Source organism: Sphaerodactylus townsendi, linkage group LG02 (assembly GCF_021028975.2).
Source record: "Sphaerodactylus townsendi isolate TG3544 linkage group LG02, MPM_Stown_v2.3, whole genome shotgun sequence".
In the NCBI taxonomy this organism is placed as follows: domain Eukaryota; kingdom Metazoa; phylum Chordata; class Lepidosauria; order Squamata; family Sphaerodactylidae; genus Sphaerodactylus; species Sphaerodactylus townsendi.
The window spans coordinates 169,824,011-169,840,010 of record NC_059426.1 but is presented as its reverse complement, the minus strand read 5'-3'; the positions used below and the strand labels follow the sequence as shown (position 1 = coordinate 169,840,010).

At 41.5% G+C, this 16,000-nt stretch overlaps 1 protein-coding gene across 6 annotated transcripts in view; it reads right to left on the bottom strand.

The window, feature by feature from the left end:
* Window positions 1–16,000, bottom strand: part of PPP2R5E (protein phosphatase 2 regulatory subunit B'epsilon) — a 99,965-nt gene that overhangs the window by 25,123 nt on the left and 58,842 nt on the right. For all 6 annotated transcript variants that reach the window (XM_048485797.1, XM_048485799.1, XM_048485803.1 and 3 more), the window contains exon 3: window positions 14,936–15,132. In XM_048485797.1, coding sequence (XP_048341754.1) covers window positions 14,936–15,132 — 197 coding nt within the window. The remainder of the gene's footprint in view (window positions 1–14,935; window positions 15,133–16,000) is intronic.

Below are 16,000 nucleotides of genomic sequence, written 5' to 3'. Positions count from 1 at the left end.
GCACTTGGCTCATAGATTGATACCAGATAGGAACAATTTCTATAGCAATTTCAATTTACAAAGCAGAAGATACCACTTCTCATAACTGCCACCAACTAAAAGAAAAGGAGGAAGAAGAGTTTATACTCCCTTTTCTCTCCTGTATGGAGACTCAATGAGGCTCACAAGCTCCTTTCCCTTCGTTTCCCCACAAGAGACCCCTCGTGAGGTTGATGAGAGAGTTCAGAAAGAACTGTGGATAGTCTAAAGTAACCTAGCAGGCATGTAGGAGTGGGGAAACAAATCTGGTTCACCAGATAAGACTCCACTGCTCATGTGGAGGAGTAGGGAATCAAACCCAGTTTTCCAAGTTAGAGCCCACTGCTCTTAACCATTACACCACGCTGGTTAATGTGTGGGTTCTAACTTGACCAGCACCTGTTTCTAAGAATGATGGATAATCCACTCCTTTCCCTACAGTGTCAATCAAGTTATCCCTACTTCATTTTACATAACAACCCACAACCATTAGGAATGTTGTCTTCAAGCTCCATTCAGGTCAACACCAAAAGTAGGGATAAAAACCCAAATTTCAGCATCAGGTCCAAAACACGACGCATTGTACCATACTGGCTTTAAAGCAGTTTTCTGGTCTCATTAATCTCCAATATTCCCAGGGATTTGGCTGAACTATGAAGTGATATTTATAAAGACCTGAACCTTTAAAAAAAGGTTGCTAAACCAGCCTCTTTTGTAAGTTTCAGATATTGTCATGTTGTATTTTTGGAGTGCTAGCAATGTAACAGGCTATCCTGAACACTGCAACAGAAGTTTTTTTTCTAATAATTAGGAACTGAATTAAGAAGTGAAGAAATGCTATGAGGATACAAAAACAAAAAAGGGGTTTTTTTCTTTCCTTTTTTTTTTGCTGTCAAATCACAGTTGAGTTATGACGACACTGTAGAGTTTTCAAGGCAAGAGACTATTTAAAGGTTGGTTCTGGTGGGAATGAGTTTTTGCAATTAGCCTTTCCTATTATCGCCACAAGAGGGTGCCTTTTGCTTTAATACTAGAGAAAACATGCTGATTTTTGGTTGAACGCTGGTATGCACAGAGATGCGCTTCTATGCTACAGCATTTCACGCTAACAGACAAGGCTAATAAGAAGAAATAACCAAATCGCAATTTTAAATTTGCCCACAGTGCATGTAACCATTTGGGCAAGCTGCATCTTCCGCCTATCAAAATACCATCCTAGAATTTTATTCATACTACTTCTCTCATCTAGCCAAAAAACCAAACGGTACATCTGTGTTTTTAGCACAGTGGCGAAAAGAATGAGCGGGAACTCAAAGTCCGCAGCTCAAACCTTACTTCTGCAAAGATCGAGTCACCTAACCCTAACCCTTTCCCGGGAAAGGTGGCTCAATCATTGCAGAAGGTTTGAACGGCTGGTTCAGCTACCACTCCCACATATGCAAAACAATTCTGACCTGCCCTGCATGGCTGTTGTAGGGATTGAGATAAAATATACAGAGTGAAGTGGCTTCTCTAAAGAACTATATAAACGCAGGTAAATGCAGGTCTTCCCTCCCAAAGTGCTTTCTGCTTCTCTAATATAATGCGATAATAGGAAACAACTTTTAAATTACTTAGAGTTGGAAGAGCCATCCAGTACGACCCCCTGCCATGCAGGAAAACACAATCCAAGCACTTCCAACAGAAGGCCATCCAATCTCTGTGTAAAAACCTCCAAAGGAAGAGACTCCATCACACTCCAAGGTAGCATATTCCATTATCGAACAGCTTGTATTGTCAGGAATTTCTTCCTAATGTTTAAGTGGAATCAGTTTTCCTGCACTTTGCATCCATGGCGGAGCTACAAGGGGGACGGAAAATCGCCCCAGGCCCCTCCCCCGCCACGGTGCCCCCCCCCCCCCACTTCCCTTCCCACACTTACCTTAGTTCTTTTCCTTTTCCTAGAACTTTCTCAGGCTTAAAAAAAGGCCTGTTCACAGTACAGGCTAAAAATGGTCTGAGGAACTACAGTTCCCGGGAGACCTTGGGGCTCACAGTCTCTTGGGAAGTATAGTTCCCATCAGGCCGTTTTTAAGCCTGAACTCTGAATAGGCTGTTTTTTTCAGCCTGAAACAGTTCTAGGAAAAGAAAAGGAACTAAGGTAAGTGTGGGAAGGGGGGCGCCGCGGGGGGGACAGGGGGTGGAAAATATAGACTGCGCACCGGGCACAGTTTGGCCCAGCTATGCCTCTGCTTTGCCTAGTCCTAGTCTCTGGACCTCATAGACCTGGCAAAGTTTGTGGGATTGAGTGGGGTTTGGAAGGGCTGGTTGTGTTGTTGTGTTTTGTTTGTTAAAGTAACGAATATTTGTTAAAGTAACAAATATCAAAAGGATGTTACATTGGACTAAGATAAAACTTCATTTATTCTGGCCATGTGGCACAATATATCTGAAAGCGATCTAAATTAACATGAACAGGGAGACTCCAATCCTCTGTGCACCCCAGTTAGAAGAAAACGACACCTCAATTTACGGCTGCCACTTGTATAAAAAGCAAATTTCCTTGAAGGTTTAGGTAAAGGCAATTCCAAATATTTCCAGAATTTTATAGATTAAAAAAAAAATTAGCCAGCTCTTAGCTTTCTGTAGAACAGTCAAAAGCTAAATAAAATGTATAGGCCATTGGGAAAAAACAGCCCTTATGAGTAGCATCAATCTGAAGAGACTAGATTTATTTTCTTTTTAACTAAAAATGTGTGAACCTATGGGAGGGTGTTGAGAGATGCTCATCCATGTGCTAGCCATTCTTGCAACAGCTTACCATCGCTGCTATTCACATGGCCATCGTGCTATGCACAGAGCCCAATTCACGTGGGCTGGCATCATACAACAAACAAATAAAAGTATGACACGTAGAGATCACACCATGCAATACACAGAGAGCCGATATAAAGAGAGAGCTGATATAAAGATGCACACAACGCTCAGTCTACTCTTTCCCTGTTGCTACAGAATCTACATGTATTCAGAAGAATGAATCACTTGGTCCTCCACAGAGAGTTCACACAAAGCTCAATTTAATCTTACTGGCGAATGGATACATAAACTGATAAATTTAGAACTGAAAACATCAACTATTGAGAAACGTCAAGTAATGAGTAAAAGTCAAACCACTCCAAATGTAATTATAAATATAAATATGCCCTCATTTTCTCTAGTCAAGAGTGGGGAAAAAAACCTGTATTACTGAACAGAAATGATCTTCTCAATGCGTCCTACATCAAATCTTGCCTTACTGTCCTGATCCAGCCCTAGTGCCCCCCCCCCCAACCTCCCCCTCCCCTCGGCCCCCAAGGCCAACAGTCAAGATTTAGCACAGCAGGATTAGAGATAGCAGCAGTAATAGTTGGGTCGTGAGCCAGCCGTCAAGGATGAACCCTACCTGGGGACAGGGGAAACGGGCAACCCCGAGGTTTTAGGGGAGGGTGATGGCTTGGCAGCGGCAGCCCACAGCAGGCAAGAACTGCTGGGCTGGGAAGCGTGGCCGGGCAAGGCCGCGGGGCTGGGTTGCTCTTGCCAGACGTCCATCAGGCCTTGGCATCTGAGAGAGATGTTGTCGGGGCTCGGGGCTCTGAGGGGGTGGTTTGCAAGGTGAGGTCAGAAAAGAAAGGACAGGACAGGAAGAGGAGCCAACTGGAGTCCTGAAGGAAGGGTTTGAAGCCAATTCTGCAGCTCTGGGTGGTCAGGGAGGGGTAGGGGGTGGAGCTACCCCTATAAAAACAGCAGGGGGGGTGGCTTAGCCAAGGAGGAAGTGGGCAGAGGAGACTCCAAGACACTGGGAAATCTCTCTGCCAGGGACAGAGCTGGGTGCCAGCCTTCTCTCCTGCTCCTTCTGAGGTCCACCCCTCCCAGCGCTACCTGGAGCTGCCGGTCATGAACTTAAGGCAATTGTGATCATACTTTCAATCTTAAAAGGTTATTGGTACTGTATCCACAAATCATTGTAGCACTTGCTGGGCTATTTAGTTCTTTGTGGATTCCCCACCTTTCTGTGGCTTGGGAAGCAGTTCATTTTTAATGGTGGCTGTGTTTCCATTTGTTCATGCGTGTGTTTTAAGTAATCCACCCATGGGTGCCTTGTTCAGGGGGGAGACAGGATATAAATATTTCAAAAAAATAAATATTCTGAAAAACCTAAAGAACTTGTCCAACGCTATCCGATTAACATAGCTTGTTCACTAATCCAGACAAAGCCACGTAGGTGGATAAGTGAAAAGGTGGCTATCACCCCCGCTTTGTCTTCTCACACTACCTCCTTGGTCTCTGGCCCCCCTCCCCTTGATACACAATGTGCACAATCGTTCTTGGCATATTTTTGTACCTAGCGTTATTGCAACTACATGCTTGCTGTTATAAGGACTGCTTGAATGGGACAATCCCTTTAATAAACACACTCTCTGATTTTACCATATTCAGGGTCACAGTGTTTCTTCCACGGGAGTAAATTACAAGGAAATATAGCTTCAAGGTGAAAAATGAATTGGTCTGGGGTTAAGAGAAAAGGAATTTGCGTTAAGGATTTGTGCCCTGCCAGAAAAAGATGAAGAAAATCTGTGTAAGGATTTTATATCAGAGTAGCCAAGTAAATATCTCTTCCTGCTTCAGAAATGCAAACCAAGGTTGACAAAATATATGGTGTGAAATCTCTTGCAGAAAGAAGGAAAAATCTTCCGCAAGACTGCGTGATGTATTTGACATTAAGATCAACAAAAGAAGACATACTTTGTATGTACTTCGAGAAGAAACTGAATACCAAGGGCAGGAAAAGATAATCATGAAGAAACTGCCACGGGGGATATTGGTGAAAAGGAAAGATTCTTGTTAGATGGTGTCTACCAGAAGGATTAGTTTTCATCTTCAACAGAACTCAACAGAAGATTTCTGATATACAAGAAGCAAGAAAATTCATCAGCAAAAATAAAAAAGACTTTTAAAGTTTATCACATCAGGGCAGAAAAGTTGGAGAACTAGAAGATATGGTGGAAGGGTGCAATATTAAAACATTTATGAAATATATTCAGAAAATAAGGGTTTAATCAGAAAAGTATGGAAAGAGAGATATAACAAATTTCTAGATAAAGAGTTAAATGTAAAATAAAGGTATATGTAATTATGATGTTAGATACTTATATTCAGATTATATATTAAAAGATATAGTGGAAAACAACTTAGAAAACTGATATAAGAGAATCTGAAATATTGATGTAAAATGTTTGCGTATAGGATAATGGTGAGAGGGGAGTCATGTGGTTTTCTGTTTTCTAAACTGTGATCTCTGTGTTTCTTTTTTATGTCACAGAATGTCATAGGATAATGTTTTGGGGGACTGGGGTTGACACTTAACTTTGTAAAACTTTTTACTGTCTTGTCTTTTGTAGGGTGGCAGGTTTCACCATGCTTGTAGAGTGAGAGAGTGTGAGTGCGCGCGCGTGTGCGCGTATGTGTGTATGACAGACAGACAGACACAAAGAGAGAGAGGCAGACAGACAGACAGAAGGACATGCTATGGCCATATAGAAGAGAAAGGACTAAATGAGAGAGGCATCCATAGACCTCCATACTCCCCACAACTCCTCAGTGCGCAGTGTATGTGCACTGAGGGGGTTTGGGGAAAACGGGCCTGCTGTGTCCTAATATATGCTACACTCAAATAAGAAAGGATCCTGCCCGTTGTTTATTATTTTACTTGCCTCCGTTCACCCTTGAGAATGTGGGAATAATAAGGAAGAGGCAACCCAAAATCATTGCTGCAAACATGAGCTGGGATGAGTGAAAACGACTCTCTCTCATTTGCACAAAAAAACCCAAACCCAACAACCTTCTATCAGAAACAATCCAGCTTAGCAAAATGAAGTGCTCTGCCTCTTCATATTGTTAAAAATGGCTACAGCATTATCTCTACAAAACTTTCTGTATATTGGTTCTGGTGGATTTTCCGGGCTGTGTGGCTGTGGTCTGGTGGACCGTGAACAAGAACAAGATCCACCAGACCCAGGCCACACAGCCCAGAAAACCCACCAGAACCAGTTGAATCCGGCCATGAAAGTCTTTCTGTGGATTATTTTATGCAGCAGCACTTGAAAAACATTTTACTTGAATCTAAATGGTGATACATTAAGGAGCACATGACAGTATCTAGCACTGCAGATGAATCTATTAGCATTATGTGACAAATGACTAATTTGGTATAGGAGGGGGAAATTTTAGCTGCTTTGCAATGGACTTTGAGGTTTGTGACTGCCAACCAGCCAACAATGTTAACATCAATCAACTGGTGCAACGTTAGCACACTACAGTTTGGAAAAATGCATCGGCTACCAATCTTGATCCTCCTTGATCTGAGATTGCAAATGCCTTAGCAAACCAGGTGCTCAGGAGCAGCAGCAGCAGAAGGCCCTTGCTTTCATATCCTGCACGTGAGCTCCCAAAGGCACCTGGTGGGCCACTGCGAGTAGCAGAGTGCTGGACTAGATGGACTCTGGTCTGATCCAGCAGGCTAGTTATTATGTTCTTATGTTCTTATGGCTGACCGCAAGTAGGCATCAAACTGCTGCTAGGTACTTCTCACACAGCTTCATCGAGTCTTACAGTATTTCTACCTCAATTATGCAAGGATTGGACCCACATATCTACAAGACTACTTCATTTGAACAGGATTTTATTCATTCATTTAAAACATTTACTGGCCACCTTTCTTCCTTATGGAGTTCAAGGTAGTTTTCAATATAATTAAAATACATACAATAGAGAACATAAAACACATAAAACCAACATTACAGAGTTTCCGCAGGGCCTGCAAGACAGATTTGTTCCGCCAGGCGTTTGGCCAGCCTGGTTAAAAATGATTTTAAAAAAAACAAAAACAAAACCATCTACCATGTCATCTGGCCTCCCGTGAGCACAAGGGGGGAGGGGAGTAGTCAGACGCCATCCACATTTTAAAATGGGTTCTGTTTTTATATAATTGATATTAAATTATGTTTTAATGTTTGTTTTAACCTGTTGTGAACCACCCTCAGCCCTCAGGGGGAGGGCGGTATATAAAACTAATGATAAATAAATAAATTTTAAAAATTTAAAAACACAATTTTGAACTGTTTTTGTCAAATATAGTCCTCAGACAGGTCCTAAAAATCAAAAGTGAGGTGGTCAAGTGCACGTCCGTGGGGAGGTTGTTCCATGATCATGAGGCTGCTGCTAAAAAGGCCCTCTCTTGTGTACTTGCCAAATGAGCTTCTTTGATTGACAGAACCATCAGGAGGTCCCTCGTCCTGTAATCTTAATTCCTGGGCAGGATCATATGGGAAAAGACAGTCCTTCATATGCCATGGTTTCAAGCCACATAGGGGCTTTAAATGTGAAAACCTTAAATTGGGCTCAGGAGTTGTTAGCTGTAGAATCAAGGTCAAATGCTCCTGACTGGCAGTCTAGCTGTAGTGTTCTGCACTAGCCACAACTTCCAAACGCTCTTCAAGGGTAGCCCAAGTGCGTTTCAGTAGTTCAGTCTAACATCACTAAGGCATGGATCACTGCTGACTAATCTGACTCAGGAATGGGTGTGGTTGATGCACCAGTCAAAGCTAGGCTAAAGAGCGCTAGACCAGTGAAGTCACCTGGTTTTATGAGGTGACTGTAGGGTGAGTAACACTCCTAAACTGCATACCTGGCAGCAGGAGCTTGGATGTATATACCCCTTTCTCTCCTGTAGGAGACTCAAAGGGGGTTACAATCTCCTTGCCCTTCCCCCCTCACAACAAACACCCTGTGAGGTGGGTGGGGCTGAGAGAGATCCGGAAAGCTGTGACTAGCCCAAGGTCAGCCAGCTGGTGTGTGTGGGAGCGTACAAGCTAATCTGAATTCCCCAGATAAGCCTCCACAGCTCAGGCGGCAGAGTGGGGAATCAAACCCGGTTCCTCCAGATTAGAGTGCACCTGCTCTTAACCACTATGCTACTGCTGCTCCTATATAGTATAATCCCATCCAAGATAGTGGAGGTCTGAAATTTCTAGCCTGTCTCTCTACTAACCTAGAGAACCACTTGTCATGTCAAGATTAAGTTTCACTCTTTTCACCCTTCTGAAGAAGCTCTCCTACTGACAAGTAAGATTTCTTGGCCTGTGCTCAGGGCCTTTAAGCTGTCTGGTAGAACAGCTTACCAGAGGAGTCGGGAAAGCCCCCACGTTCCTGTCCTTCCACAGACTTGGTAAAGTTAGGTTTCAGAAGGGAATTTTTAATTTTTTTACAGAGGCTTATTGATTTGTTTTAGATAAGTTCGTTGTGATTTTCCTTCAGTCCTTTTGAAAAGGGAGGGCTATAAATGCTGTCCCTTAATGATATAAGAATAATTATATACAAAAAGTGCATCTCCTAAACCTATAGTCATTCAAATGGTTCTACTGCAGGAAAGACACGAATCATGGGAAGTCACCTTGGATGATATGCTGCCAGTGGCAAAACATTTTAAAAAGCGCAGGCTTCCGAGGGCACCGCACGTAAATTCACGTGAGAAATCTACATAAGTTGTGTGGCCTCCTTTTGAATACTGTGTACAATTCTGGTTGCCGTACCACAAAAAAGATACTGCTGAGCTGGAAAAAAATGCTGAAAAGGGCAACACAAATGATTAAGGGTTTGAGGCATGTGAGCAACTGTACAGAATGCTGCATTGAAATTACTTTTGATGTGTTCTGATTATACATTCTGGGTGCCATTGGACCAGTAACAGCAGAGGATGAAGAATGCAAACAACGCTGCGTGAGTATCCACGGTAAGGTGAGGAGGAAGAGCTCTGGATTTTCCCAACAGGTTTAAGCCTGATCTGCTTTAGATCCTGGCTCTTTGATGAAATTTTTCAGATACAAAATTCTGACAACGAATCTGAGCATGAAAAGGGAACTGTGAATGCATTTTCCAAGGGAAAATTGGCCCCATACCATACAGGGGCTGCTCAGTTTAGAAAGGCAGTGCTTCCCCATCAGCAAAGAGGACAGACTAGACCCGAAGGGAAAACTTTTGAAAAGTCAACTATCCCTAATAGCTGGTTGACTGCGACATCAAGGCAGATTTTTCCAGAGCCTCCTGCCACTTCAGAACACCCAAGATTTTGGAACACAGTAAAAAAATTACTTCAACTTGCCTCAGTGGCAATACTTGCTTCTCCCCATTTGTCAGAGGAATGATGGCAAATCTCATCAACTAATCAGTCAAACATAAAAGCAATAATCTTTCAGACTTCAGTCAAACCTGTACAAATGGGGATGTATTTGTCAAAGAATAGGGGGGAAGTGATAAGAGGAAGAACAGACAAGAGGTAGGATGTGATACAAGCTTCATATTATCTTTAGATTATCTTTACTTTAGTTTGGAGAGGAGATGGCTGAGGGGGGATATGATTGAAGTCTATAAAATTATGCATGGGGTAGAAAATGTTGACAGAGAGAAATTTTTCTCTCTTTCTCACAATACTAGAACCAGGGGGCATACACTGAAAATGCTGGGGGGAAGAATTAGGACTAATAAAAGGAAACACTTCTTCAAACAACGTGTGATTGGTTTTTGGAATATGCTGCCACAGGAGGTGGTGATGGCCACTAACCTGGATAACTTTAAAAGGGGCTTGGACAGATTTATGGAGAAGTCGATTTATGGCTTCCAATCTTGATCCTCTTTGATCTAAGATTGCAAAAGCCTTAACAGACCAGGTGCTCGGGAGCAACAGCCGCAGAAGGCCATTGCTTTCACATCCTGCATGTGAGCTCCCAAAGGCACCTGGTGGGCCACTGCGAGTAGCAGAGAGCTGGACTAGATGAACTCTGGTCTGATCCAGCTGGCTTGTTCTTATGTTCCTATGTTCTTTACAGCTGCTTCACATTCATACAACATGCAACTTACATCAGTCGCAAACGTTTCGATTTTATTTCTGTGCATATTCTGGAAAAATCATGGAGTCTCAGGGGTTCAGAAACAAATATTTATTCAAAGTTATTCTACTGTGCCCTTTGTTACAAATAACTGTTTGGATTCTAAACTCTTGAAAACAGAATGAGTTCAAGGAAACTGATTATTACATCTTCCCCTTCCTCTAACAGTCCCCTATAAATCCACTGCTGAAGGTCAGAAGCTACAGAGAATAATATAAAATCTGGATTTGGGGGAGCTGCAAAGGATGGAAGAATTGAACAAAGTTGCCCTCACCTCTTGCTCAAACCCTAGATTTTGCGCAACTCACACAAAGGCGGGGCGGGGGGGGGGTGTCACACACCTCAATCTTTCTGCAGCCCTTGGATCACGTGATGTATTGTCCCAAAGACTCACAATAACAAGCAGCAGCTTTCTGGGAGGCCCAGAGGGATGCTGGGGAAAAGCAAATGTGGGGAAGAGTTGCTTTCATTAACTTACTCTGCTTATGGGGGCTTGCATCTGACCAGTATCATGATTCAGGGTACGTACACTCTGCCTCAAAGGAATCATCTGGGACACCAAGATCCCTAAGAAAAAGGAAAGACCTTTCCCCAGGATTATCTTGTAAACAAGCCAATTAGCAATTCCTCTCGTAGATATTTCCACAAACATGAAGAAGGCCAAGGAACGATGGACCTTTGTTCTCCTGATATTGACAGAGTTCCCCTGCAGCATCTTCAAATACCTGCTACTACTTCCCGAAATTCCCTCCACTTTGGGGATTCCACCTTCACCACGACACTCAGAGCTTCACAGACTGAAGGCCAGAACAGGAGCCTCAGGAACAGAGTTGTGCTCCTCTAATGGAGGTCTCCTTTCTGCTAAGAAGGAAGGGGCGAAGAACTTCAGTGTTCATAAGGCTTCAGACCAACTTTGGAGCACCTCTTCAGCTTATCTGGTCTAAGCCGACACACACTTTCAACACACACGAGATGCTGGTCACTACTGCTGCTTGTGGGCCAGCCTTTGCATCATATCTGCAATCTTTGCATCACATCTGGGATGGCAGATCCTCTGCAACCTCCTTTCCCATTACCTAGGGAATAGGTCTTCCACAGGATTTGGAAAATACCCCTTCTGCATGCTTTACCCTCGTCATCAAAAACACGGCCCAAGTCCAAACAATGCCTTTCAAAAAGTCAGGCTATGGGTCCGTGTATATCCAGAAGGACGAGTCTGTAAAAGTGGATCCCCAACTCTGAGAGGGCATGGAGCTTCAATGTTAGGGGCACTCATTTTGCCAACCTCAAAAGAATGGAAGGCTGAGCCAACTTAGAGCTGGCTGACCTTTTTTAAAAAAATCCTTATGACAGTGGTTCTCAACCTGGGGGTCAGGACCCATTTGGGGGTCGAACGACCCTTTCACAGGGGTCGCCTAAGACTCTCTGCATCAGTGTTCTCCATCTGTAAAATGGATAAATGTCAGGGTTGGGGGTCACCACAATATGAGGAACTGTATTAAAGGGTCGCGGCATTAGGAAGGTTGAGAACCACTGCCTTATGAGATGGACTGACCCAACAAAGGCAGTCAAAGCTTTCAGCCTGCAAGGTCAGAACCAGGCTGTTAGTGACAGAACATTCTGGAGGTCATTAATTCATAGGGTCACCATGACAGCACGTAACACACACATAGTACTTCTGTGACTAAATCAGATTTTCAAAAGTGAATGGCCATCACTAAAAAATCCTAAGGGGTATATCCAGCATTTAAAAACATTAACATCTGATAAAATATAGTAAGCTGTCCATATAATGCATCATATAGAAAAACAGGCGGCTCAAAACTTCAAAATGTGCAGTCACAGCTGGTTTTCAGACAGCACAAAAACTAACCCAACCTATACCCGTATTCAACTGCAGGAGAAATAAAAGGTTGTTAGTGATGATTTTGTATACCTTCACACAATGTAATTAACATTAGTCATTTTACAAAACATTAGGACAAGTAGTTACACTGAAATTAATGACGATGCCTACTCGAATAGGTGCAACGCCAACATATCTTTAGAGAATTCACATCTTCTCAAAGAACCCTATGATGAAACACTCTTCGCCTTATATGTAAGTATGTGCAAGTATATTCCCCCAAACATTAGTATACTATGTGAGAGCAACTTTTAAATATTTCAGGTTAATAATTAAGTTAATAAACAGATAATTATTAAGCTAGCTAACAACACACCTAAACAAGATGTGCCGATACCCAGCTGATAATAGGTGACTGGAACGCAAAAGTAGGAAACAAAGCAGAATCAAATATTGTTGGAAGACTGGGGCTTAGGAGCATTGGAATGAAGCAGGAGAACGACTCATAGAATTCTGTGAAGACAAGAACACAAGTTTCAGGCAACCGAACAGACGACTGTATTTGTGAACATCAGCAGACGGTCAATACAGAAATAAAAGAGATTACATAATCAGATACAGAAGATGAAGAAGATCTATTCACCCTGGGGAAACAAGACCAGGAGCTGATTTTGTATTGTGTATTGTTAACATCGAAAATTAGAACACAGCTGAAGAAAAACACCAAAACATTTATAGTGTCAAAATACAATCTAAGCAATATTCTTGAAGAATTTAAAGACCACGTAAAGAACAGATTTGCATTACTAAGTCCAAGTGAGCATGAACCAAAAGAACTATGGGCTGAAACTAGAGATATTATTGAAAAAGAATGTGCAAAGACTATTCCTGTAGCGAAAACAAATGAAAACATCAATGAATGATCAACAAACCTCTTACAATTGCTAGATAAGAAGCAAAAGTAAAGGCAACAGAAGAACAAGTGAAAGTCTAAATGCAGTGGTCCAGCGACTCACACACGGAGGTGAAGAGAACTAACCAGTGTAAAGAAATAAAAGAACAAAAAAGGAAGACCAACAGATCGGTTCCACAAGATCCAAGAAATCTAAAAGAATTTAAAGCATGGTTAGGCATGCTAGAAGTTCAAGACTTAATATATAACACATAGTTATATATTAACTATGATCAAGACATAATATATAATACATAGTTAAATACAACAAAATGGAGAAAAGGGGGGAACAACACACCAAAGATCTATACCAAAGAGATAGAAGGATGACAGATTCCTTCTAAGAAGAATCTTTTGAAGAATCTAGAGTTCAGAAAATGCCCTGAAAGCTGCATCGAAACCAACTGGGAGAAACAAATCACCAGGAGTAGATGGGATATTCATAGAACTATTCTAAGCCACAGAAAAAGAGGCCATCAAAATCTTAACAAGAATATGCCAACAAATATGGAAAACAAAACAATGGCCCCCAGACTGGGAACGGTCAATCTACATTCCAATGTTGACAAAAAGAGATGTAAAAAACTGCAGCAACTATCTGCCCGTATAAGAAACGAGAAGTGCCAGATGTTCAAGCTGGATTCAGAAAAGCAACAGGCACAAGAAATCATATTGCAAATTTATGTTGGCTATTGGAACATGCAAGAGAATTTTAGAAGAAACTCAAATGTTCCATAGATTACAGACAATTTTTTTCCCTGCCTCCTTGCTAATGGTAAAGAAGACACCCACACAAGATGTCCTCCACCTCCAGGAGACTGGGTGTACCACAGCATCTGACTGTTTTGTTGCACAACCTATACTCTGGACAAGAGGCTACTGTTAGGACAGAATAGGGAGAAACAGAATGGTTTTCAATTGGCAAAGGTATCAGACAAGGATGTATTTTATCTCCCTATTTCTTTAACCTGTATGCAGAATATATCACAAGGAAAACTGAATTAGATTTAGATGAAGGTGGAATTAAAACTGTTGGAAGAAACATTAATACAAATGATACCACATTGCTGACAAAAAATGCTGAAAGTTAAAGCAGAAAGTGCTACAGCAGGATTACAGTTGAACATCAAGAAGACAAAAGCCTTAACTACAGGGTAATTATACAGCTTGAAGGCTGATGATGAAGAAATTGAAATTGTTACAGATTTTCTATTCCTTGGCTACATCATCAACCAAAAGGGAGACTGCAACCAAGAAATTAGAAGGAGATTTGAGACTGGTAAAACCAGCCCATAAAGGAGCTAGAAAAGATTCTTAAGTATAGGAATGTGCTGCTGGTAACCAAGATCAAGTTAATTCATGCTACAGTATTCCCGTTTACTATGCATGGGCATGGAAGTTGAGACAATTAAGAAAGTTGAACAAAGAAAGTTGATTCATTTGAAATTTGGAGTTAGATGAGTTTTCTGAATCCTGTGGACCACCAAAAGGATAATAAGTGGTTTCTAGATCCAATCCAACTTGAATTCTCCCTAAAAGTTGAAATGATTAAAGAAAGGATATCATACTTTGGTCACATTACAAGATGACAAGAGTCAAAGGAAAAGACAATAATGCCAGGCAAAGTGGGGGAAAGAGGAAGATCCAACATGAGATGGATTGACTGTAGAAAGAAGCCATATCCATCAGTTTGCAAGATCTTAGGAAGGGTGTTAATTATAGGATGATTTGGAGGTCATTAATTCAGTATTTAATATACTCACAGAAATGTAGCTATTATCTCAAAGCTGTTTTGAACAATAACAAAGAAGCCCAACATGTAAGAGTCTGGATATAAGCAAAATTAACCATTTAAATCCTAGTCCGGTTCTTCAAAGTTCTTTTTCCATTTTTCTAAGTTAACATCATGATATAACTTATTCATATTTTGCATTGAGAATTTCCAAATGTTAAAAATAATTTAAACATACATCTCTACCACATGAATTGTTTTCCTCATTTTGTGAATCCTCATGTATGAACACACAGACCCAACATTCCCACTTCACCTTCTTAACCTTTGAGTTATACTCTTTGTTCTTGAGTTATGTCGGGAATAACAATTATAACTAGATAGCCCTATGTGAATTTTAAATATTCATGATAAAAAAGACAACTCACCATTCTAACTACTTCAGGGTAAGTCTGCTCTGTCAAACAGCCTCTGCTTATTGTAATGTAATCCACAAGTTCGTTAAGAGTTGAACGCTTGTATTCTTTCATTTTAAGGTCTGAAAGTGTGTCCATGAAATCAAAAATGACACAACACTGCTGAAGTTTCTTTAGGAACAATTCAGGTTGCTCTGAAGATGGAACGTCTGTAAGGGGTAGAAGAAAAGAAAGGCACGTGAGAATCCAGCAATGTCATAAAACAAGCCACGTGTAAAGGGCACAATGCAGTGCTCAGATTTGGGTACTTTTTTGTTGTTGTTGCCCTCAAAACAAAGCCCACAGGCTTTTCAAGGCAGGAGACTTTCAGAAGCAGTTAGCCATTGACTGCCTCCACGTCACGTCACAACTCTGGTATTCCTTGAAGGTCGTCCATCCGAATACCAACCAGGGCCAACCCTACTTAGCTGCTGAGATCTGACAAGATCAAGTTAGTCCATCAATTATTACTAAACTATGTCCTTACAAATAAACACCCAGAGCTCTGCAAAGGAACCAAGATTTACGAATAGAAGGTCTGACATCTTGTCGGGAATGGAGAACACAGCTCAACTAATAACACAACACACGAACAAACAGAATTTCTGGATTACAGGGACATCAAAGAGGGATGCCCTATGTTTCAGACTCCCATATATGTAAAATTCCCATGCATCGATTAAGATTGGGACTGGGTAAACTGAAACTGGGATACACTAAAACCTCATGAAATATTTTCTTTTTCAGAACAATGAAAAGTGAAACATTTTTTTCAAAACAGCGTTTTTTCAAATTAACATTCTCCAAGCCAGTTGAGACTACAGCAAAGCTCTTCATGTTCCAAAGATAGAAACACTGGTGATAACTGCGCTGCTGCTCTGTGTGATTGGATTACTAAGCAAACACCACCCTCAAGACGCTGTTGAGAATGTACTAACAAAACATGTCGCAGGCAGAACACTGTCAAGTATTTGGCATGCCAAACATCACAATGCTCCTCCCCAAGGGTGGCAAGGTCTTTGTATATCACAGCTACAC